The sequence below is a fragment of the Rissa tridactyla genome, chromosome 20, assembly GCF_028500815.1.
Source record: "Rissa tridactyla isolate bRisTri1 chromosome 20, bRisTri1.patW.cur.20221130, whole genome shotgun sequence".
Lineage (NCBI taxonomy): Eukaryota > Metazoa > Chordata > Aves > Charadriiformes > Laridae > Rissa > Rissa tridactyla.
The window spans coordinates 2,885,942-2,910,281 of record NC_071485.1 but is presented as its reverse complement, the minus strand read 5'-3'; the positions used below and the strand labels follow the sequence as shown (position 1 = coordinate 2,910,281).

The following is a 24,340-nucleotide window of genomic DNA, read 5'->3' as shown; positions in this document are numbered from 1 at the left end:
CAGGAAAAATCGGCGAGGGAGAGGTGTGGTAAGAGAATACGGAATAAATGCAGCTGGAGTTGGCTCTGTCCCAGCATGGAACACCGGTGGAAGGTGGTGGGATTGCTGAAAGGTTTCATTTGTCTGGGCAGCGTCTGGTTCAGTGAGACCCTGGTGCAAGATTGAAGCTTTCAGGTACCAGGGTTGTGGGGTGTTAGTTTCTCCCTCAAAGTCATGGTAGGTTCAGGCGTGATCAGATGGATGTGAGGATCAGCCCGTGTCTAAATAGCTTTGATTTTAGGAAGAACCTAAACAACAGCCAAAAAAGGGCTGAGAAAAGGTCCGTTGAAGGCTCAAGGAGGGAGTATGGTCCGGTAGCTGGGAAAGGAGAGAAGTGGTGATTTGTGGGTTAACTCGCTGCAAGTCTGGGTCTCTCCAGGCTTTTGCTACCAGGGCGGAAATAGGAGAGAACAGCTCAGGAGAGGCATCAGAAAGATGGTATTTCTTGGCGGAGCAGCAGAATTGGTGACAGAATGCCATCGATTAGAGCCAGCTTCCCTGAAACACTGTTGGTGCTGGCCTTGCGGGACGCTGTTTGCAGGCTATGGCTTAACACAGCCCAAACCCGCCCCGTGCAGTCACAAGCTCTTTGCAGAAGAACCGACTGTAATGAGCTTAAATTTTCACCGGCAATAGCCCTCGGCGAGCGTCGCTCACTGTCGTCTGTGCCGGTTTGCGCTCTCTGCTTGCTGCTGCAAGCTGCTTTGTGGGAAGCGTTGCTATCTGATGATTATCCCTCGGGGACGGGTTGGAGGAGCAGCGAGGGGGCAGTGGTAACGTGCGGGAGGGGGTGACCGAGGCAATGCCACAGCTGGATTAAGTAACCCAGACCAGGGTGCATCACGCTCAGGCTTAAACAAGTTATTTGGCACCCTGCTCAGCTGCTTAAACTGGTGATTTGTAGGCTGATGGCTGCAATTTGCATAAAAGGTATAAAAATAGTGTCAATTACTGAGTCTTCTCCATAGCCTATATCTGGCACAATGTCCTATATAATCTCAGCAGCCTGTTTCAAGGATCTAAGTAGGGAGAAGAGCTGATTCCCGACGCTGCTCAGTTGTTTTCAAGATGAAGATGTCAAAATGTATGCTAGCCCTCACTTGGACTGCTGATTTCTTCCATCTTCCATCAGGGAAAACGTTTTGCCTCCACTTCCCATCAGGCTTAAATTGAGCAAGCAAGACACGTGGTGGGAGTGAGTCCTACACTTGGTGTTGCACCGTAGCCATGTCCCTTTATCTCGACAAACCTCTTGATTGCTGCCTTTGTGCTTTCTGGAAAGAGCGTGGCAATGTTTCTTGGAGCTGTGGGTATTGCGCGTCTGTTGCACAACCTCTCCTATTCCCACTGCTGAGGATGAAGCGGGGAACCGCGGGATGCGGGTGCCCTTGGACTGATCCTGCGAGCCTTAGCCCCTGCTCTGGGAGACCAAACCACTTTGCAGCACCAGGTTTGGGTTGGCATTGTGCTGAAAGCGGCGGAGCCGGTCGCTGGGGATGTGGTTCACACGAATTGGGCTGCACCGTTGTGTCAGTGCAAGAAATCAGGGGCTGGGCGGCGGCAGAGACGGGGATTGCCCGTTCCAGCAGCTGTCAGATTCGCTCGGTTGCAACATCAAATTCCTCTGTCTCTTGAGCTGCGCAGTTGCTTTCATCCTTCGTGTTCTTGGCCAGGAGGGGAAGGGAGGGAGGCATCAATGCTCTTTCCCTTTCTTTTGGTCTCTGAGCACTTTGTGAAACTTGGGCTACAGGCAAGGAATAATTTGCCTGCTTTGCACTTCGCCCTGCAACGTCAGTGCTTTGGGGAATAAAACGCAGGGATGCTGGCTTGGATCGGCTTCCTCGTTCCAATGCTTGCTCCTTGTATCGCACGGCTGGCGAGCCTGGGGCTTGCGTGAGATGATGGATGCTTCGATTGCATTAGAAATTCTGCCTAAGGTGTTTGGTTTTAGCCTATACGGGTGGTGGTGGTTGCTGCGAGTACCTAAGCGCTTCCTTGGCCATTAGATTTGAATCGGTCACGTTAATTTTTTCTTTTTTAGAAACGCGCAACAAGAGAAGCAAAGCCCCCGTATCCTAAACGTAATCTAGAAGGCCAGAAGGAGAAACGGAGTTTGGGCAGGCTGGAGCTGAAGCTTTTCTCTGCTATGTAGATTGCACACAGGGGTATAATTCAGAGAATCCTGTTCTTGGAGAAAGCATAAAGAAAGCATTGGGATGGGAAACAGAGTGTAGCTAAACACAGTCGTTTCCCAAAACCTGCTCAGGAACAGGGCCCCTGACCCGTGCTGTAGAATGCCAAACCCAGGGTCTTCAGTGACTTTTATCGCTTCCAGTCTTTTCGCCTGCTGCCCTTTGCAGCTGCCTTACAGATTTGTGTTCTCAGCTAAATGGCGCGAAATCTCTCTGAAGTCTGAGCGACAAGTGGATTTTACGGGTCAGTTGAAAACCAGCTGAAGAAAAGGCAAGTTGCGTTTCTCCGCCAGCTCTCCACACCCACGTGAGTGCTGCCAGAGGCGTTCAGTTGTGCTTTCCTCGTCCTTCCCAGGTGAAGGGAATGGAAAGAAGTGGGTGCGGAGCAAGGCGAGGAGGAGGCGACGCGGGGTGCGATGGCTGGTGCTTTGCTCGTCCACGGAAGTCTTCCCTGATGACGCCGCCGTATTTTTAGCTGCCTCCACCCGACAGTGCCTAGCTGTCCTCGTCTGTTGTATGAACCTGGCCTGCAGCCTTGGGGAGTAATTATCTTTTCCTGCTTTAAATAAGGGAGCTACTCAAGTCTTCCTGCTCCAGTGAACTACAAATACCCCTCGATTTGGTCACACCGAACCGGCTCCGGCGGGTGCTTGTTTTGGTGGGGTTCCCCCCTCTCCAAACGCGGGGCAGCGCTGCCTGGGAGCCCGACGGGACGAAGTCGCTTTGTTTGCAGAGCTCCCAGTGTTTGTCAGCTTGGCTCCCTCCTTGCTTTTCCTGCAAACGCGCTCTCCTTTCCGGGAGGTTTAAAATAGCCCGTGGTCTGAGGCCAAATACATGGGCTCTGCTTTGCCTCATGCACGAGCGCTCCCCAGGGAATGGCGTTTTCCTTCCTTGCTTCAGGGACTGAGGAGCAGGATGAAGCTCTGCCGCTGAAATGAGGGGCAAAACATGGACGTTTGGATTCGTTCTGTATTCAGGGGGTGTACCGGAGGAAGCACTGCTGCTGGGGAGAGGGCATGGGGCTGCCTGGGAGACAGGAGGTCACGCGTAATCCTTTTTCCACCACTGGCCTGTCGCAGAGCCTTCAGTAACCTCCTGCCTCGCCTGTATTTATTTACCCCCTAAATACAGGACTTTGCTCTAAGTGCTGGAGCAGTACAAGGGGTGGGGAAAGCACGTGCGTTTCTTTCCAGTACATCAGGTTTCTTCTGTGGCCAGGGAGGATGGTTGGGCCTGAGCGATAAGCCATGCTCTTCCTCTTCAGCTATCTGAGGACGGGCTCCGTGTTATTTTTGGTGCCTGCATGTAAAGTCAGCCCTTGAAAAGTCTGTCTGGAAGCCTTGAGCCTGTCTACTTGGAGGCCTTTCTTTCTGTCTAATTTGGGCAGCGTTGCATACTTGGAGATCTGCCTGGGGATTGGGAGACCTTGTAAAAATTCCTGCTAACAAGCCCGTGTCCCTTACGCGCTTGCTGCACTTGGAGACACTCATTAATCAACTGCGAGGCGTCTTTACCTGTTCAGAGGGGACGGATCCTTTTCTGTGGCTGCCGCAGAGACTGATGGAGGGTAAAACCCATCACGTATGTCACCTAAAACTCTTGGTGGTGTTTCCTGTGGGTATAACCCCATGTAATGCCCAGAATATTTTCTTTTTCTCTCGTGCAGAAGCAGGGTGATGGTTGGTGTTACCTTCCCGTGGGCTGCTCTGGGTTTCTTCGGAGTGTCTAGTGTCTTCACTGTGTCTAGTGAAGCTCTTTGTCTCTCTTTAACTTGTAGGAGTCAGAGTCTGAGAACAAGCTGGATGGAGAGACAGCATCAGACAGCGAAAGCAAATCCGAATTTGGAGGATCGCCCCCGGTGCCGACATCGGACGACACTCCAGAAGTCCTGAACAGAGCTCTCTCCAACCTGTCCTCAAGGTAGCACTCACTGAGCATCGTTCCCCTCTGCTGCCAGGGTCCCCGCGTCCTCACCGCGGCTTTCCTAGCCCCGGCAGCATGGCGGTGGTGGCTGGAAGCCGAATGAGCAGCTCTCGGAAGCGCCGCGCTCTCCCTCCCTGGCGCGCCAGCAGGAAGGTGCCCCCGAGGCCACAGGAAACAGAAGATGGGGGTGATGGTAGCGGGGAGAGCAGAGCGCGGCGCTCGGGGCTGCTGTGCGTGGGAGAGCACCGGTGGTGGGGGGGGCTGCGGGAGGGCTGCCTCGCCGCGGGCTCGGTCTTGGCAGGTGAGAAGAGGCCCGGGTGGGGCAGAAGACGTTGCGTTTCACTTTGACTCACCAAAGTCTTCATCTGCCCTGGTTTTTAACGACTTGGTGTTGACCGACTTCTGCAGGAATGCCTGAGGAAAGCATGCTGATAGGGAGAAGATTTAAGAACAAACTGGGAATGTTTTCTACACACTGCTTTGGGGAAAAAGCATCTTGTTCCTATCATGGGAGAAAGCGTCTCTCCTGGATGCGTTGTGAGGATGGGAGAGGCTCAAGGCGGGATCTGTTGGAGAGTAGCGAGGGTACAAGACGCCAGGGCCCGTGTCTCCTTTTCAGAAGGAGTGCAGAGAGGGGTAATGGTCCCCATTTTATTTGAACTTATCCTGCAGCTTGTCCAAGGTGTGGGAAACGTGTAGTAGAACAGGAGCAGATGCTCTCCTGTCCTGCTTCAGTGCCCTTTGGAGGTGCTCTACACCTGGCTATTGTCTTCTGCATTTAGTAAAGTTCATAGCAGGGAAGACTGAGCGGAGCCGTAGCCTTGCAGCTGCTGCAACCAGGCCTTCGTCAGTGGATCAGGGTCTCTCTGCAGCCCCAAAAGGAACCTTAGGGTTTCCAGGGCTCAGTTTCCTTCCTGTGATGTGCAGAGAGCAGAAGTGCAGTCCTGCGTCCTTGCTTGGTTTTCACTTTCTCTAACGTCTTTCCTTCTCTGTGGCCTAGATGGAAGAATTGGTGGGTGAGAGGCATCCTCACGCTGGCGATGATCACCTTCTTCTTCATCATCATCTACTTGGGACCCATGGTCTTAATGACGATAGTAAGTGCTCCAGAGAGATGCCTTCACGTTCACAGCGATAAGGGGGAAGGTGGCCGGGATGATTGTTGGGGTGGGCAGCTCGGAGCCTCGTATTTCGGAGGTCTTTATTCACCTTGCTGGATTTCTCTCTGCGCGGAGGAAACCTGGAAGGAATCTGTGCCCGCCTGCCCTGGCGCTAGCATTGGGCTGCAATTCAAACTGATACAAGAGGTTGTTAGAAACCTCCTGCGGAGGAAAGGGGAGGGAAAAACAACATGGTGAGCTTCCCATGTTGGATGAGGAGACTCCTGCCAGACTGACAGCAACTGCTAAACTATCTTTTGCTCTGAACACGCATGTTTTTTTATCTCCTTGAGGAAAGGGACGTTTAACCAATGTGTATTACAGCTTCTGGGTGTCTTTTTGTGCAGGTGATGTGTGTCCAGATCAAATGTTTCCATGAGATTATCACAATTGGCTACAACGTGTACCACTCGTATGACCTGCCCTGGTTCAGGACGCTCAGCTGGTGAGTAAGGGGGCTGCTACCCATCCCCGCTCCCCATCCCCGCTCCTCGTCCCCGGCTTATGTGCAGCGGTAACGCTTCATCTTGCTGCGGACTGTCAGCAAGAGAATCATCTGGCTACCTCCAAGCCAGAGACCCCGGGATCGCCGTGTGTTGACCAGGGTCATGCGTTAGCAGCTCTTGTAAAGGAAAAGCCCCCCCAGATCTTGATAGATCAATATCTTGAAAGAGCCTGTATTGATAACGTTTGTCCTGTTGTTAACGAAGTGCACAGAGATTTGAGTGCCATGATCTGTGCAAGGGACACCATTGACAGGCGTCACCACTTAGAGATGGGCATGGCTGCCTGGGTGGGATGGGATTTTTTTGGGTGGTTGTGAAGCAGGGCTGGACATTGGGACCTAAGGGCTGGGGAGCGGGCAGGAGCAGGGCTTTCAGAAGGTACAGAGCAGGTGCTTTTAGCATGCACAAGCTCGCAGAGGCCTGCTGAGGAGTGCCACCTAAAGGCAGAAAGTCTTTGTGCATGAGAAGGCCAAAACCAAACCCCAACGGTTGATCCGTCACAAAGGGGAGCACTGAGTGATGCAGCCACCTCTGTAAATGAAGGTGACGTTTCTAAACTAGGGGAAATAAAGTCCTGGCCATCCCTTGAAGTTAGCCCGTTTGCAGTGTACTAGAGCAATGTGAAGACCTTAGGGATCAGTCACATTCTGCGTTTGTCCAGAAGCCTTTTAAGGGTCCTGCTAACGAGCATCTGCATCCTTCCCAGGTACTTCCTGCTCTGCGTAAACTACTTTTTCTATGGTGAGACTGTGACAGATTATTTCTTCACCCTGGTTCAGAGAGAGGAGCCCCTGCGAATTCTCAGCAAATACCACCGCTTCATTTCTTTCACCCTATACTTGACAGGTAGAGACCACATTTTCTGTTGGTTAATCTTCTCTGGGCTGGTGGGGAGAAATCTTGAGCTACTCTTGTCCTGAGTATTGTATCCAATGCAGTCTCCGTAGTGAATTATCTCCGCTGCTCAGTGATGCTGTAACTTGGCTGCATGGTTAGAGTAGTGGTGGCAAATCTCCTACATGAGGCTCTGTAGAAGAAAATTCCGCAACCGGTATGGGACAGCCAGGCTTGATTGTTCATCTGTCCAAGGGTTACTTGTAGGCAACGATATTTTGTGACTTCCAAAGTAGCGCGTTTTCCCACTCTGCATTACTGCTTTACTCAGACTCCTGAGGAGCTGTGCAAAGTCATGGCGAAACAGTATTTCTTATTGTTGAAGGTACATTCCCACCATTTACTTTTCTTCTGTCTCTCATAGGTTTCTGCATGTTCGTCTTGAGTCTGGTGAAGAAACACTATCGCCTCCAGTTCTACATGGTAAGGTTAAATGCTGGGCCTGGCAGCTCCTGCTGGAGGCAGAAGAATGAGTAGTGTGGGCTGCTCGAAGTTGGCGTGTAGAGGAATACGTGTCAGTAGATGCTTCTGTGCTGGCTGTGCATTGTAACACTGCCTGGAAGAAAAGTTCCCGTGAGCAGACTGTATTTTTCGGAATCTGGCTCTGACCAGACTTCCCTGCAAACATGTATTCTCTTCTCTCTGCGCTTGTGGATGCTGTTAAGAAACTTGCTGCAAGCTGAGAGGACTGCACGAGGCTACTTGACTCTTGTGCTGAGGGTAGATGGCCACCAGGGTTAATTGGCTATGTCCCCCTTTTCCCAAACGTCAGGAAGGCATTGCTCCTGTTTGACCATCGGCACAGCTAGTTTCGCTTTCCAGTATATTCAGCACGCAGGGATATGGCCTGGGTATCTAGCAGTCTTCTCCTCTTTTTGTGTAGTCAGTGTGGTAGGGATAGGGGTGGGCTAAAGAGCGTTTGGTCCAGCAGAAGGCTTCCCAATGAAGGTCACCGCTGGGCTCGAGCTGAAGAACGTGCCCATCAATTTTACAGGTGACTGTTCCTGTGGCTCTTGGTGTTTGTCGTGGTGAAGGTGCATGCTAGAAATGCACATTTGCATGAGCCATTCTGTGTCTGAGAGGTATCGAACAGCATCTGATGTCTGCCAGCGCTGCGTACGGGCAGTGTCTTTAGGCAGGCTGGACTGCGTGCTGTCTTCTCTTCCAGTTTGGATGGACCCACGTGACGTTGCTAATTGTTGTTACCCAGTCGCACCTCATCATTCACAACCTGTTTGAAGGAATGATATGGTGAGTTGCCGTGTGTTCTGAGTCGCTTTGATTTCTGCAGCCTGAAACGAATGACCGTGTTTTGAGTTAAAACTGTTCTTTTAAAAAACAAATGGCCAAGGAGAAGGTGCTTCCTGGGAGGGCCTAACCTCTTCAGAATAGAAAAGCAAAAGATTGAGTGATACCTCAGCGACTTAGAACTTGCTCTGTTCTACTTGAGCAGTACAAGGAGTTGTTGTAAAGAAGCATCTGGAAATCGTGGTGGGGTGCAGGGACCTTTCAGGCAGCGTCAGGCCTGTCTAGATGCTTTCTCTTTCTACCCGCCTCTAGCAAATGGATGGGAAAGTGCTGCTCGGCACTTGATTTGGGGCAATGCTGTTAGCAAAATGGAAAAAGCCGCACTGCGAAAGGAAGGAGATTACAACCTGCCGCCTTAATCCAGCTGCTGTGCAGAGGGGAAGCCCCTTTGGTGACCTTCCCAAGAGCAGGAACTAATTGTGGCCGCTTTAGGGTCGCGTGTTCCTCTGCGTGCCACAACCAGCCCCGAGTGCTTTGGGAGCCGCCTGCTTACAGCTACAACGCACCCTCTCCTGGGGGAAAGGAGGTGACCGTCTAACAGCACGTCACGTGTGGCAAAAGAAAATGTGCTTAAACCAGGCCGTTGTGGGGACCCGACCTGATTTTTAGCCCAGAGCACTGGAGCGACCCCCCAGGTTTCCCTAGGAGCTTCAAGTGGTGGCTCCTGGCATTGCGTTGGAGGGGGAGGCGTTGATGTGATGGCACTGCTAAGCATCTTGTGAAGCAGCTGCTCATTTATTTAAGTCTTGGAGTTGTCGGACCTTGGCACTTTCCAACGGTTTGATTCTTCTCCCATCTAGGTTCATCGTCCCGATCTCCTGTGTGATCTGCAACGACATCATGGCGTACATGTTTGGGTTCTTCTTCGGCCGCACGCCGCTCATCAAGGTTTGTAACACTTTGGTGGACGAAACACACATTTTGCTTCCTTTGGGTCTAGTCCTGTGTTCCCCCATCTTCAGTTTTGTGGCTCGTTGTGGGCCTGAAGCAAGCCTCCAGTGTGAAGTTGGTGTGCATCCCAGTCCTTGAGGCTGTAAAGTTAAACGAACCGTTTCAGACCGAGGCGTTAGTGTCAGCTTCTGACCAAACTCTTATTTGTTGGCTGTTGGCACTAATTTGTATTTGCCTCAGCGATTCCCGAGTGAGGAAGGGCTGCTTAGGTGGGCGGCGGTGTGCGGAGAGGGACAGGTTGTAATTACCCCCGTCTCTCTCTGGCAGCTCTCCCCAAAGAAGACCTGGGAGGGTTTTATTGGAGGATTTTTTGCCACCGTTTTGTTTGGATTGCTGGTAAGTAGCGATCGTGGTGCTTACTTCATTGCTCTTTTCCCTTCGTAGGGTGACAGGGTTTTGTCTAAAAAAGCAGTCAAGTTTGCAGCTCTCCCAGCTCTTGGCAGAGACTTCCCATTCTCCTTACTGACCCGGGTCCGAACTGGTCCAAGGCTGTGTTGTGCTGGGTGCAGGTTCTGCAGAAGGAGCAGAGTCCTGGAGGAACTCTGTAGACCCTGTGACAGGTTCATTACAATAATTATCCTTGAAGTTTTCTCTCTGCTGCTGTTGGATGAATGCTGTGCGTCGTTTCAAGGGCTGGGTGGGGAATTCGGCGCTCTTGGAATATTCTTCTCTGGTTTTATGGTGATCTCTGTGTCTGCTTGTTTCCATCCTCTCAGCCCAAAGGTGCAGCCTGTGCGTACGGGGCTCTGATCGCTGCTTGCTGAACAGATGCACTTACTAAATGAGAACGCTTACTCTGCCTTTAGCCAATTATTGCTTCTCAGGAGAATAATCTTCTTAATGGAGCTGGGAGTGTGGCTCCCGCCTTGCCTTGTCTCCTTGAGTGGCCTTTTCCCTTGAGATCGGCTCTGCCACGTTGCTGGGGAAAATATGAATCCTGTTTTCTCTTGCTGCCTCTCTTTTTCTCTCTCCTTGAAGCTGTCCTACGTGATGTCTGGGTACCGGTGCTTCACCTGTCCGGTGGAGTTCAACAATGACACCAACAGCTTCACAGTGGACTGTGAGCCGTCCGAGCTGTTCCAGCTCCAGGAGTACAACATCCCCGTGGTGCTGCAGTCCGTGGTGGGCTGGGTAGGCCTCTCTCCGTTTACTGGATCTTATTTATTGGGACAGGAACACTAAGAAAAGAGAAGAGGGCTGTATTTTGATGGTCTTTGAAGGAACGTGACAAGGGATGATGGTGCATCTGGAAAAAGGGGAATTTAGTGGTGCTCCGTGTTGGTTGAAGGCTCAAAGGAATTGTCCCAGGTCCAGTGGGACATGAACCCACTTGAAAACCAACTGGTCTGAAGCCTGGAGAGCACAGAAAGAGGGGAGGCGGTGGACGGTGCTAGTCTCGTTGAAAATCCTTCTCTGACCTGTTTTTCTTTCTGCAGAAGACAGTCCGGATGTACCCCTTCCAAATCCACAGCATCGCGCTGTCGACTTTCGCCTCCCTCATCGGGCCGTTCGGAGGCTTCTTTGCTAGTGGATTTAAGAGGGCCTTCAAAATCAAGGTGAGGATGGTGAAGGTAATTTACGTTTTAGAAAGGAAAGACCAAATGGTCGCTACCGCTCTGAAACAGTCCTGTGCTCTAGGGGGTGGCAGGCTGGGAGCTTTGGGAAGGGAGGGCAGGTTTGTTCGGTCGCAGACCAAATGCTGGAGCAGGATCTGCTTTTTCTGAGTGAATGGGGAGAGACCATAAAATTTCCGCTGCGAAATTCTAAACCCCACTTTGGTGCAGAACTTGAGGTTGAGGAAGAAAGACCCAGGCAGGAAATTTTGCAATCTGAGGCTTCCCTTGATGTCTTGCAGGCTGGTTTTACGTGTAAACAGTCTGTGTTTGGTTAAGATGCCTTGAAAGGCAAGACGGGGATGCAAGAGATAAACATTAGCCTTCCTTGGCCTTTGAGTGACAGATCCGAGTTCAGCCTCGATGCCCCGCCGGTGCTGGTGGTCTTCATAAAGGAGAAACTTTTTAAAACCAGGGAGCGGTTAAACAAAATGTTGTCTTCGTCTGACTTTTGCCTTCGGGGAAGAATTAGAGCGAGGGTATGAGTGTCGTGCAGCGCTACATAAGCAAGTCCAGGTAAGGGGCATTTGAGGCTGCTCAATACGATTCTTTCTGCTTTGCGCAGGACTTTGCCAACACAATCCCAGGGCACGGAGGTATCATGGACCGCTTTGACTGTCAGTACCTGATGGCTACCTTTGTTAACGTGTACATCGCAAGCTTTATCAGGTATTTATTGCTTTGCGGTGAAGTTTGGGGGCCCTGTCAAACTCAAGTGACGCACAGGCTTGTAATAACACAGACAGTTGTTATGTCCGTTAGATTAACATCTGAAAACGCAAGACAGAGAGGAAATAGAGGCTCGATGAAGGGCAGCATCTTTTAGCAGGGTCATGCAGGGCTGGAAACACAACGCCCATTTACCGTGGTCTGTTATTCCGGTCCCTCTGAAACGCCTCCGTGTCCCTCCTGCTTCCCTGTGAGTCTTGAGGAGGATTTCTAGAGTTGAACGAGCAGAAAAATCCGATTTTGTAGCATTAACAAGTATTCTGTAGCCAAGCACAGAAGAAAGCCTGTAGGTGCACAGAAGATGTACTGAAGGAGCCGAGGAACTGCCTTTGTGTGGCTGCTTTGATTTTTGAGGGGGAGCACCTGCTGGTACAGGAAGATGCACAACCCTCTTGGAACGGATTGGGCTTGGGGTGGCTTTTTGTTTGCCGTTCAGCATCCTGTGCCTTTTGAATCCATTTCCACATCTCAAATGGAGTGAAGCTCCCTGGGTAGAAGTGGTGAAGGAACGGGCAATACGGATGTTACTTTAAGGCTTATTATTTCGATGAAATTGCCCTTGGGTTGCCAGATACAAAGCCTTAGCAGTGCGACTCGTTGATAATGCTGCTTTTGTGTTTCAGAGGTCCTAACCCGAGCAAACTGATCCAGCAGTTCTTAACCTTGCGGCCAGATCAGCAGCTCCACATCTTCAACACGCTAAAAGCACACCTTGTCGACAAGGGTATGTTAGGGCGCTTGGAGGACGCGTAGACAGCCGGGCGATTGGAACGGGACTGAAAACAGACAAGCCTCTCTGAGGAAATTCCTGGCTTGCCTGATTTAAGACAATAACAAGGCCTCATTTCACTGTTACTTTTGTTCCTTTCTCGGTAAATGTTTGCATTTGTGGGGTTTTTTTAATAATGTATTTATAGCTTTGGTTCAAATGAGCAAATCTCGGGTTTGTAGCTGAAAAGGAGTGAAGGCTTGGAAGGGCTGTTGGGCAAAGCAGGAGGGTACGACTGTCCTCGTGGTCTGTTCTTAACCTTCGGTGTGTGTGGGCAAAGCTGAACTTTTCCCGTGAGCGTGTTTACGCAGGGGGGCACACAAAGCGCCGTCCCTGCGACGGCCTCGGCGCGCGGGAGCCCGCAGGGAAGGTGAAGCCATGCAGCTCCCCCGGGCCGTGGTGCGGGGCTGCCTTCACGATGGCAACTCTGGGGACCATCACCTTCTCCGGTGGTAACCGTGAGCGCAGTGTGAATTTTCCCAGAAAGCCACGTTTGTGCCTGTGCGCGGTCTCCTTGCGGACTGCGCGGCGAGCACGAGGCTCAAGCCATCGGAGGAGGATCTTGTGCGAATCCAGCCACATTTCCTCTGCCCAGGCACGTGCACCTATTTTCACTTGCTGTTTTTTGCAGTGCCTCTCACATTCCTCCCTTACGGCTGATATTTTGGCAAATAAGATTTTGATAATTAATTGAACCAGAAATAGACAGGGGACAACGAGTCAAGAAACCAGCAGGCGCTTGTGGGAATGTGTGAGGTTCAAATTGCTTCAAAACTGAATCAAGTAAATAGGTTTTAGAGAACATTGGAAATTTCGTTGAGTAATTCCTGCCAATTAAGAACAACCCTTTAAATAACTTAGTTCTTTTTTTTCCCCCCTCTCAAATAACCTTTAAGGAACTTTGAACCACACCTTTTCATTTCTCAATGGTTGGAAACCCCGCGCTGGGATATTTTAACTAATTTGGAGAGCAGTTTCCAACTTGGGGTTTTTTGGTTTTGGTTTTTTTCTGAAGTTTGCTGGCTGGGGCTCCAGCACCCCGCTGGTGCTGCCGGCTGGGTATTTTGTTTTTCTTTCAGGGATCACGTCTCTCACCTGTTTGTTACTTGAGTTCTAGATGTCGTGCTGCTGAGTTTATCATGGTCTATGTCGCATTTCAGTCTGGGTTCGTTACCTGCAGGTTTCTGTCCTGCTTCGCTTACTAAAATCTTGTCATAAATAGTTTGTACTTAATAGTTGCAAGTTTTATCTAAGTACTTTCCTTTATTTTGTCATACTTTTTTATTATTTAAAAATGAGAGCCCTAAAGATTGTAAAGCTTTTCCTTTTTTTGTGATCAGACAGTGAAAATACCCCTGGTTTATACCTTACGCAACGTTCCCAGACACAAGGTGACTCTGATTTTATTTCTTTCCATAGTTTGTGCATGGGAGAGAGAAACTTTACCTTATTTTAACCTGGGGAAAGAGTGACAGGGAAAGATAATACGGAAGTACTTTGCTGTTTTGAAACAGTTGCTGAAACAAACCTCCTATGCAGACGCCCCCCCCCCCATATGGAGGCATGTACACGCTGCAAGCTAGCTGAGCATCGACGGGAAATAAACCACCTGAAAATACTTCGTAGCTCGTACTCCATATTCTGATTCTGCCATTGCTTTCATTCACGCTGAGTGAGCGAGAGCACGCGTGTGTAAATGCATTAATAGATCCCAACCTCTCGCTGGCGTTTCCGTAGGACTCTTCCCTGTGTCATAAGCTCGGCTTCGTCTCCCTAAACAGGAACCACGGGGCCGAAGTTTGTGCCCGTTGTACTGCAAATACAGGTATTTGATCGAAAGCACGGGTTGCGGAGAAGAAGGGTCCATTTCCACAAAGTATTTTCAGCGCGGTGCTGGCAAAGTTGCCGGCTTCTGGCAGGAGTCAGGATTGCTGTGACGGAGCCAGGTGAGGATTGCATCTGGTTAATGCCAATGGTGTACGCAGAGGCTGTCCTGGGCCGGTTGTGGAGACTGTTCTCTTCCAGCTTCAACTAGGGATTTATTTTCATCGATGTAGAGGATGTTGGTCCAAGCCCCCCCTGATTTGAAAACTGGAGGGGAGAATTAAAGCGCTTCCATCTTGCTTTGCCCAGGGAGAACATTTGGGCTGCGTTTCGTGACGTTTGGCTGAGTTTAGCCAGGCGAAGTGAGGGCACCTGCAAGGAGCACCCGGGCTGGGAGTAGGTGTGGAAGTGAGAGGTGTTTGTGTAGTCCTGGAGAAGGAGTTTGCCCTGTGGGGTCGGACGAGCTGGTGCTTTTCTGGATTCTCCCTGGCCATTGCCAACGTCTGCCAAAACCCCTTGTAGTGCATTGGTGGGTCAGAAGTCAGTCGTCAGAAGAAGCTATAGTGTTGGTAAATATTGCAGAAGTGTACTGCTCTTTATGGTAAGAAGTTTTTCATATGGGTCTTTAGTCTCCTGCTCGTCTTGCTTTAAACCTTTAGTTGTAATTAGTGGGGCAAAAATCCAATGCAAAGCTTTTCTGCATGCTTTTGATTTGAAGTAGCATTTGGGCCTTTCTGAGGGGTGTAGTGCTGGATGCGGACACTGGAGGGCAAAGCAGTTGCGTTTAGTGGCTCCCCAGGGCTGGGGGAGAAGCAGCAGCAGCCGCAATGCCCGAGGGTGGCTTTCCTGCTGAGCCCGCAGCGTTATTCTTCCTTCCTTCCCAGCAGAGCAGTTAAAGCCTGGACTTCTGAGCCTGTTTTGATCCTGAAGGGTAAAGCTACGTAGAAAGGGTTTGGCATCCCGTGCCGAAGCTCGGTGAACTGAACGGGAAGAGCGCATCTGTTTGAGAAACGGAGGAGGAAGGGCAGGAGATGGGGGGTCGTTGAGGTGATTTGCAAGCTGTACAGCTGATCTTGCTGAGACATAACTGAGGAGCACCGGAGCGTGTCCTCCGTCGGGCTGAGAGCTGTGGCTGGCAAACCCACTCCTATACCGCTGGTGTGAGTATACGTGACAGTGCTGCTCAGCTCTTAGCGACAGCATGCTGTCTCGGGGAGCGTCTGGTGGGTTTTCCCCATCAGCCCAGCCTGCGAGTGGCTTTCCTTTGCCATAGGTGTTTCAAGTTAGGCTTAGAAAGTAAGAGGAAATGAAAAGCTGATGTTACTGGCTTTGGCAGTCCCTAAAGGAGTGAACTGTGATGCCAAGGGACGTGTAGCAAGACACGCTGCGTCTCGTTTGATTGCATTAAGCCTTGCAGGACCTTGGTCATGCTGCAGCTCTCGCAAGATTTTAGGTTTGGAGGGAGGCTGACGTGCTGCTGGAGGGGCCAAACCGACACCAGGGATGTCTAGGTAGGGCGACGCGGGGATGCTCACCTGAAGTTTCTCCGGCTGCAGGGCTCAAGCTCGGAATTGCACAGTAGATTTTGTTCACAGCGGGCTCTGCGACCGGAGAAGTTCCTCCTGCTTGTGCCCAGCAAGAGGGAATTAACCGTGAGAGCAGACCAGCAAGGGGGGAGGTACTGTATCAGTCAGCGCGTGTGCTTGCATCGGAAGCAAGAGAAAAGCAGGATTTGGCCAATGTGAAGCTTTGAAGCTGAGGAGGGTATGACTGCTGCCTGGCAGGGGACAGGCTGGTTTGGAAACACCTCTTACAAGAGTGGACAGAGAGGGACGTGAGTGTATTTAATGAGCAAAGGGATGGCACGTGGCTCGAAAGCCGCTTTTGGATGGCGTGAGAAGCCGTCTGTCCTGGTGAGGTCACTCTAAACGCTCATGGTGTTTGTTTGCTGGTGGGTGATTTAGCGATATGGGTCAGAGACTGGTTAGATCCACAGCTGGAGAAGGCACGGCTGGGCTGGGGCTGTGTAGAGGAGCACTTGGCATGCTCTGAGAGGAATTCGCTTCTCCAGGGCTGGTCGTAGCCCAGACTAGTTTGCAGATTGGATGAATGGCCAGACCGTGGCCTGCAGTGCTGAGCGAAACACCAAAACCTAGTTTCTGCATACGGTGTCATGCCCTGTGCCGAGCAGTGTGTATTATTTAGGTATTCTTCGGGGTGATGGGCTCAGAAACCTGGTAACACTGATCTGAAGGGGCAGCCGTTGCCTGGGGCTGATGGAACCCTGTGCAGCTCATGAAGCTGGAAATCCTGTAGCATCAGCTAACGCTTGGCACCAGGTTGCAAAATGCTGGTATCTCACATCCCAAGGTATGTCTGCTGTTTGTGATGTGTGCGGTGAGCTCCCCCGTGCACGGCTGCGGCGGCATCCTGGCATCTCTTCCTTCCCCTGCCGCCCCCCAGCAGCTCCCTGTGACCGGCGGAAGGCGGAGGTGTGTGGAAAGCGTCCGTACGGCCCAGCCAGACCCTCTCGGGGACAGGCGTTTGTCACAAAAAGCATCGCGTGAAAGCTCCCGTGGTTCCTGTCCTCTTAACCAGCCCCGGAGTTGCATTTTGTACTACTGTAATCTTTGTCTGCTCCTGTTCTCCAGACCTGACATGTTTCTGCCATCTGCTTCTTTCTCTGTGCATTGTTCTTTTGATTAATGTTTTAGATACACATGTAGAGTTGCCTTTCTTTGACCGAATGTCCGAATGTGATATATTGTATATTTTAAAGTATTTACCCTATTTATATACTATATGTTACTGTTAAATAAATATAAGTTCCATTATCTATGGTGGAGTTTTATTCAGCGCCGTCGGCAAGTGGGGGAGACGCCGAAAACCTCCTTTCCGTGCTCTGTAAAGCAGATTGGTCTGTTTGAAATTCGGATTCCTCCATTCCGTGCCCCGTAGCTCTCCTTCCTCGGGGATCTTGCTGAGAGCAGACCCGGTTGCAGCCAAGATACGGGCGGAGGCTGTGGATGGGCTGAGTGCGCGGGCAGGACCGGATCATCCCTGTCCTGCACGGCTGGACACGAACGGCCGCGTTTCCAGGGCGCTTTGTAGTGGAAGTTGTGGTCAGATCACACAGGCCCACCTTGACCTAAGATGAGGGAAGTGTTGGCACCGCTGCCCCCTGCGCATCAGCTCATTTTACCCTAAAGATTTAATCGGGAATGTGAAAAATTGTTGGAATTCCACTTAGCCTAAATTATTGCTTCGTTTCAGCCGTTTCGCCTGACTTGCGTGGGGTTAGGAGAGCAGATTCCTTCTGTTTACCCAGCAAAACGTACTATTTTTAGCTCTCGTGTTATTTTGACTGTTTTTGACTTATCAGCTAAGCCAAACCAACCCCTCAGCGGCCCTGTTCTTGCTTCCTGTCACACTGTGTGGGCATTTTCAGACAAATTCATCCTCCAACAACAACAAAATAGGATGCCCTCTCTTTCTCTGTAGCAACCTTGCAAAATTACTCTCAAGCCCCGAATCTCACATGTGGCAACGCTTTGCCCTCGGAGGAGTCGGCCAGTTCGGCAGCCCCAGCAGCACCGGGCGATATCCATCAGCCCTATGAAGCAATTGGGTGCCGTTACCGAGAGGTCCTGAAAGATGCCTCGGTGTTAAATGCTTTGGAAAACGGACTAGGCAATCTCCAGGCAAGCGGCCGAGCCGGCCGGCAGCGGGGCAGGCTGCGTGCCCGTGCCTTGCGGTGAGTCAGGCGCATCATCTGACAGCCTCTGCGGCCGGCGCAGCTGCAGCCCTGCTCGCATTGCAGCGCTCCTGCTGAAGATCTCCCCTTTTTTCCCCTCCCCATCCTGTGCCAACGTAATTAAACATCAAAACCGGCAAATTCCCTGGTGCTGGCTGTGCTCCGGGCCCAAAAAGACACGGCGCCTCAAAGCAAGGCTGCCTCTGTGCGAGCAAGTCTCATGCAACCCTCTGTCCAGACACATTTTTCCATGAGCTCCTGATAGAAGAGGGATGTAAAACCAAAACAAACAACTTTCAGGGCTGAGATTTGCCCTCTTTAAGTTCCTCTGGGCCATTCGGTTCAGGAACAGGCTGCTCAGCTTGATTGCTAAAAAAAAACCAACCCTGATCTTGTAGTGTCCTTTCCCAGACCTGGAGGGAGCCACCAGGCGCCCGACAGGAGCAAGCAGGAGGCAGCTGAAAGAGCTCTGGGTGCTCGTGAAGGGCTGTTTCGGGGCGGGGGGGGCAGAGAGGGCTGAGCTGCTGCAGTGTAGCCACGCAGCGTTGGGCTGAATTGCACGATTTTGGGGTCAAACGCTTGCTGTTTCCTTTCTCGAGGAGAAGAAAGTGCCGCGTGACATCCTGTTCGCACAGGCAGGTGGGGAAAGGCGGCTGTTCACAAGGCTTTCATAAAAAAAAAAACAAACAGGTTGAAATGAAAAAAAAGGTTCAAAATGCGTGACCTGGAGCTCCTCTAGCTTTCTGTAGATATGATTAAAAAGAGGGAAAAACGATGCTTAATTCAGGATTCATTCAGGGCCCTCTGCTCGGGGTACAGCAGAAACGGAGTTAATTCAGGCAGTTTGGGTCCAAAGCAGGATATTGGGGTTAATCCGGTTCAGGCCTGGGTATGTGCCGGGCTGCTCCGTTGCGATAGCACCGCTTTCCACCCCGGCACGTTCCCTGGGCTTTCAGCAGTGGAATATGTGAGCCGGGGATCTCTGAGCTGGTCAGACAAATTCATCCTCCACCACCAACAGAATCGGATGCCCTCTCTTTCTCTGTAGCAACCTCGGAGAACTACTCTCAAGCCCCAAATCTCGCGCGTGGCAACACTTTGCCCTCGGAGGAGTCGGCCAGTTCGGCAGAGCCAGCAGCACCGGGTGATATCCATCAGCCCTATGAAGCAATTGGGTGCCGTTACCGAGAGGTCCTTAAAGATGCAATCGCTGCTCAAAGCAACGAATTTTTTTTTTCAGCTGTGATTAACCCAAATTAGCCCGCCAGGGTCCACCCTGGCTGTGCTGCCGCCCAGCAGTCAGCGCAGGCTCCGGCTCCTTTCCTGAGAGGCACATCCCCAATTTACTCTGCAGGACTTAAAAAAAACCAAAAAAATATCCTTTGCAAGCGGCTCGGTGCATCCCGGGCTCGACGGCTGAGCTGTGGATCAGAAGGGGAACCGGTGGCCGCGTCCTCTTTCGGCCCCCCGCGCTCCCCATGTCGCTGTTTCTGCTTCTGCTCAGGGCAACTTCCCTCTCCGCAGTGCCTGGGCTTTCCCAGTATGGGGGGTAATGGGGCTGGGAGCCCCCCAGGAGCCCCTTGGGACATGCTGCCGTATCCTGCAGCCCCCCCTTGCTGCTTTTTACTCCGTTTGGGTGTTTGTGAATGCAACGATCCTCCCTGGCGTTTACCCTGCGTCTCAAGAGCTCCGTCTCGGGCTAATGGAACTGCAGCCTGCTTTACAGACACACGGCCATTTCTTTTGAGGAAAACGAGCATTAAATGACACAAACCAGGATACACTCGCTGTCGTGAGCAGGGAAAGGGGCTTTGCTTGATTCTGTGGTCCCGGTGGGGTCTGTGCCCGCAGCCCCTGGCCCTCACTGCTCTGATACCCACAGCCTTTCCTCCAAGAGCAGCCCCATTTCATCCCTATTTCGCTTGTACCGCTGTTACAAAGTGGGTGGAAAAAGCTTAAATCAGCTGTGGGGACTATATATCTATATCTATATCTATATCTATATCTATATATATATAAAAGAAAATGCAAAAGACACCCCTGTCATCCAGGCCGTGCACACGGGGCTGCATTAGGACATTCAGAGACACCATTCTGCAGCGTTTGGCTGTGGCCACCTGAGCCGCAGCCGGCTCTGCTGCTGAGCAAAGCATTTCCCAAAACCCTGGGCTGGGCCATGTCCTTCAGCGAGCAATTTTCTAGCGCACCAACGGCACCGAGAAGGACACCCACTTCCTCAAATGCAACGAGCAGCGCGCGGCGAGCAGCCCCGGGCAGCCACGTTTCGGTGCGGGCTGGGGCCAGGCTGCTGCATCTCCGCGTCAGCCAAAGGGGGTAGCAAAAAGGGGGCCAAAAAACCAAGGCAGCATCACCTTGGCATCGTCAGGGAAGCAAGACGAGAGCTTTGCAGGAAAGTACTTTTATGGGGTTGTTCACAGCCGCTCTCAGAGGAGGGAGGAGGAAGTACGTTGGCAAATCAGCCCTTGCCGAGACATCGCTCTTCGTGGGGTGGAATTGCACCCGGGGCGCAGGATCCCCACAGGACTGTCAGAGCTTCATTTTGGCCTGTCTCCTAAGCAAGCCCCCCCTCGGAAAAAAAAAAAAAAAGCCCCTCCTGATCCAAAATGTCCCTCAAGCTGCCACGGAACTGGGATTTCAACCTGAAAATGGATGCTGCAAAAATAGGTACTGTGACTGTTTCTTGATGCCCTTCTGTTTCTGCTTCAGCCTTTCAGGTGCAAGCCGGGGTCTGCCGGGGTGCCTGTGGCCAAGCCCAGCAGTGATTTCGGCTACGGCCCAGACCCAAACCTGCTTCTGGCCTTGTTGGGGGGACCTGGCCCCCAGCTACCGCTTTCGAGCAGATGGTTTGCAAATGATTTGCAAAAAGTGATTTGTAAAGTTGTCTGCGAGGGATGCTGTGGGAGCGCGGGCAGCGCTGTGGCTCTGGGGCTGGAGCAGCGGTTCTCGGTAGGGTGGGGAACAGAGGGACCTGTCAGCGTGGGGCTGCTGCCCACCTGAAATCCAGCTTTGGGGAGGATTTAAACCACGTGGGGTCGGGAGCGGCTGAGGGAGCTGGGGGTGTTCAGCCTGGAGAAGAGGAGGCTGAGGGGAGACCTTCTCGCTCTCCACAGCTCCCTGAAAGGAGGGGGTAGCCAGGGGGGGTCGGGCTCTTCTCCCAAGGAACAGGCGATGGGACAAGAGGAAACGGCCTCGAATTGTGCCAGGAGAGGTTTAGGATGGATATTGGGAAAAATTCCTTCATGGAAAGGGTTGTCAAGCATCGGAACAGGCTGCCCAGGGCAGTGGTGGAGTCGCCATCCCTGGAGGGATTTAAAAGCCGGGGAGATGCGGTTGCTTAGAGATATGGCTTAGTGATGGTTTTTGTCAGAGTTGGGTTGATGGTTGGACTTGACGATCTGAAATGTCCCTTCCAACCCGGGCAATTCTATGTTCTATGATTCTGCCGGCACAAGCCTTGCAGGAGGTGAAGTGCAGGCCAAGAGGTGGACGGAGTGGTGAAGGCTGGAGGAAGCAATCTCGCTCTTGCTCAGGTTTCTTCGCCCACCTGAACATCATTGGTTTCCTTTCACCAGTGGTAAAGAGGCCTCTGACGCCCGTGCTGCGTTCCGTGCCACAGCACGGCTTCACTGTGCCATTTCCTGACTTATCTGCTGCCTCTGCTCAGGCTTTGCACGGCCCTCCTCTGCCATGGAGGATGCCTGCCTCTGCCATCTGCCAGAGGATGCCTCCTCTGCCATCTCCAGCATCAAAACCACTTGAGAACGGCATTGGGAAGGAGTGAGGGATCCCTGCAGGGGGGTCTGTGGCCAAAATGTCATGGCGGAGCCAATGCCTGCCTTTGGGTGAAGCAACCAGGGAGGGGATTTGGGGGTGAGGATGCTGCGGTTGAGGAAGAGGTGCAGGAGCCCAGCCTTGTGCACGCACTGAGGGAAAGGCCCTCTGTGGTCCTGGCACTGGTCAAGGCACACGTTGGCAACTCGATTTGTCCTTCCAGCAGAGAGATTTGCCCAAGCCAGCCTCTGCGGTGCTGAGCTCTTCCTCATCGCACTTTGCGTCAGCTTGCAACGTCCTCCTGACCGGATTTTCTTGCAAAGGCAATTTGGACTTCTATCTGAAGCCACTTTCATTGGGGGGGCCAAACCACTCGCTTCACACAAGTGTGTGTGTGCGCGTGCACGGAGACCTGAGCGTTGGGGCACAGCTCGGTGATTCGACTCTTCTCGTGCCTCGGGGTCTCTGGCTGCGGGGATCAGCCGCTGCTGATCTGCAGGGCTGCAGCAGGGATGTGACTTGCTTGTGGAAAATAATTGCAAATTAGTCACTACCGCCCTCACTGGCTCCTCCCGGCTCCGGGACACTTCCCCCTCCTCGTCCCCAGCCGTGGCAGTGGCACAAGCAGCTTTTGTAAGCCCCAGGACAACGCAACAGCTCCTGTGTGCTTCCTGATGCTGAGAGAAATGCAAAGCTATTTATTTCAATGAAGGAGAAAATTGCATTGTCAATTTTCATCGCAAATCCTATTGTGGCACTTTTGCTTTTACTGTTTTTTATTGCAAGTACCTGACATCCCTCCTGAGGGGCAGGAGCAAAGGGGATGGCAGGGAGGGCTCTTGCCCAAGACAAGGATTTGGGGCAGGAGCCAGCGTTGACGTGGACATCACGGTGACACCCAGTGCAGTATCTCCTGCAAGTCACACTTTGGCAGGATTCCTCTTTTCGGGAAGCAGGCAGCAGGATGCGGGCACCCTGCTATGGCCAGTCCCCAGGGCTGGAAGACGACCCAGGATGTTTTGGAGGAAACATTCAACTTCAGAGGTGGTTACTACAGGAAATACTTCGAGGGGCGCCACATTTGCTCTTAGTGGCTCTTTCCTGCCCTGTAAGCGTGGCAAGGAGGAGTGGTGTCAGGAGGGTGGGTGTCAGGAGGACGGGGCCAGGCTCTTCTCAGTGGTGCCCAGGGACAGGACAAGGGGTAATGGGCACAAACTTGACCGCGGGAAGTTCCATCTCAAGACAAGGAGGAACTTCTTTGCTGTGAGGGTGGCAGAGCCCTGGCACAGGCTGCCCAGAGAGGTGGGGGAGTCTCCGTCTCTGGAGACATCCCAAACCCGCCTGGAGGCGTCCCTGTGCCACCTGCTCTGGGTGACCCTGCTCTGGCAGGGGGCTGGACCAGATGATCTCCAGAGGTCCCTTCCAGCCCTATGATTCTATGGTTCTATGAGTGAGGCCAAGAGTGGTGGCAATGTGTTGGTGAAGGAGAGGATGTTTGCAGGTGCCAGGCCACCCTGGTGAGAGCCAGGAAAAAACCTTCACCCCAGCCCAGCATAAAATTTCCAGCTGGTCATCGCACATGAGCTGGGCATCGCACCGGCCACAAAAGGTAGCAACTTGGAAAAGTGGTAAGGGAGGGAGCCGCAGCCTTGGTAGTTCTGGTTTTGTGAATGCAGAAAACTTTCCACTGGGCAAAAATAGCCTCGCTATGTGCAAAGCCAAGCTCCCCACAGCAGCTCCCTCCCCACGCCTCTGCACGAGCCCTGCGGTGGGGAGAGCGGTTGGGGAGTGCTCACATCGTGGGCAAGAAGTATCTGTTATTTTGGCCTTAAATGAGCCCAGAGCGCAGGGAGAGCTGTCTCGTGCAGAAGGAAAATCCATTTGTGTGTTGGTGTGCGTTGTGTACGAACACGGCTGAGCCATGGCTAAGCACAGCCCTCTGGCTGCACCTCGAGCCTGGTGTTTCCGAAGGGCTGATGCTAAAGAAAGGGGACTCCAGTGGAACCCCTCGGAATGCACGTTCCTTATGCATCTGGGAGAGGCTGCAAAGAGGGAGAGAAGAAACCGTATTTCCAGCAAAGACTGGCAATTTAAGCTCAAGGCTGAGAGCAGGAGGAACGCCTGGGTAGCAGTGCCTGCCAGGTCCCTTCCTTTCCATGGTGCAAAGCCCTGATGCAGCCATGATGGGCGTAGGAGGAGATTAATATCTCCAATGAAAAGTAGTAAAACATGGCGTTTTTCATAAAAGACACAATTTCTCCACCCAAATCTGGTGCCACTGGAGTATCAGTGCAGCTGGGCTGAGCTGAGCTCGCTGGGGAAGGCTGAACAGGGAGTCGATGGATGAAGACGCACCATTGATTTCCACCCATTTGGGTGTGCGCGTGGAGCCTGCGAGCTGCAGCGCAGCGGCTTCACTTCAGATTAAACCCTTGCGGTCGTCGGTGCTTGGCAGGGAGACCTCGCTCTGCAAATGTTAGCGCTAATTAAAGAGAGAGAATATCAGCATCTCTGTTTCATTGAGGAGGAGATGAGGTCCCATGGTGGGCCAGGAGAACCCACAGCAAAATTCAGGGAGGCATTTGATGGCTGGCTCGTGGGAGTGCTGCGTTCTGCAGGACGGGGCTAGTTTGGAGCCAGCCCACGGGGGGTTTGCCCTTTGGCAAGGGGCCGTGGTTTCCGCAGAGCAGAGTGTTCGTGGGAGGCGGGCAGCGCCCTGCACCCAGTGCCTCCGTGCTCCTGGCGGCTGCTCCACCCCTGGGGATCATTCCCCAAAAACCCTCACCCCGAGGAGTCGGTGGCAGCCGCAAGACGTGAAGGAACATGACTTATTGAGAAGAGCGATGCTGCTCGTGAGCAGTTTGCTGAGAATCATATTAATATTTA

The 24,340-nt window shown here is 52.3% G+C and overlaps 1 protein-coding gene across 3 annotated transcripts in view; it reads left to right on the top strand.

The window, feature by feature from the left end:
- The window catches only part of LOC128919561 (rho GTPase-activating protein 25-like), a 51,046-nt gene that overhangs the window by 8,393 nt on the left and 18,313 nt on the right, over positions 1-24,340 (top strand). For 2 of the 3 annotated variants that reach the window (XM_054224881.1, XM_054224880.1), the window contains exon 1: positions 19,938-20,347. In XM_054224881.1, coding sequence (XP_054080856.1) covers positions 20,287-20,347 — 61 coding nt within the window. In that variant the 5' untranslated portion in view covers positions 19,938-20,286. Of the gene's footprint in view, positions 1-4,008; positions 4,152-5,154; positions 5,252-5,661; positions 5,760-6,526; positions 6,667-7,078; positions 7,138-7,882; positions 7,966-8,822; positions 8,911-9,240; positions 9,310-9,951; positions 10,105-10,409; positions 10,530-11,151; positions 11,256-11,938; positions 12,040-19,937; positions 20,348-24,340 lie in introns of those variants that run through there. The other variant, XM_054224879.1, reaches the window with a different exon arrangement.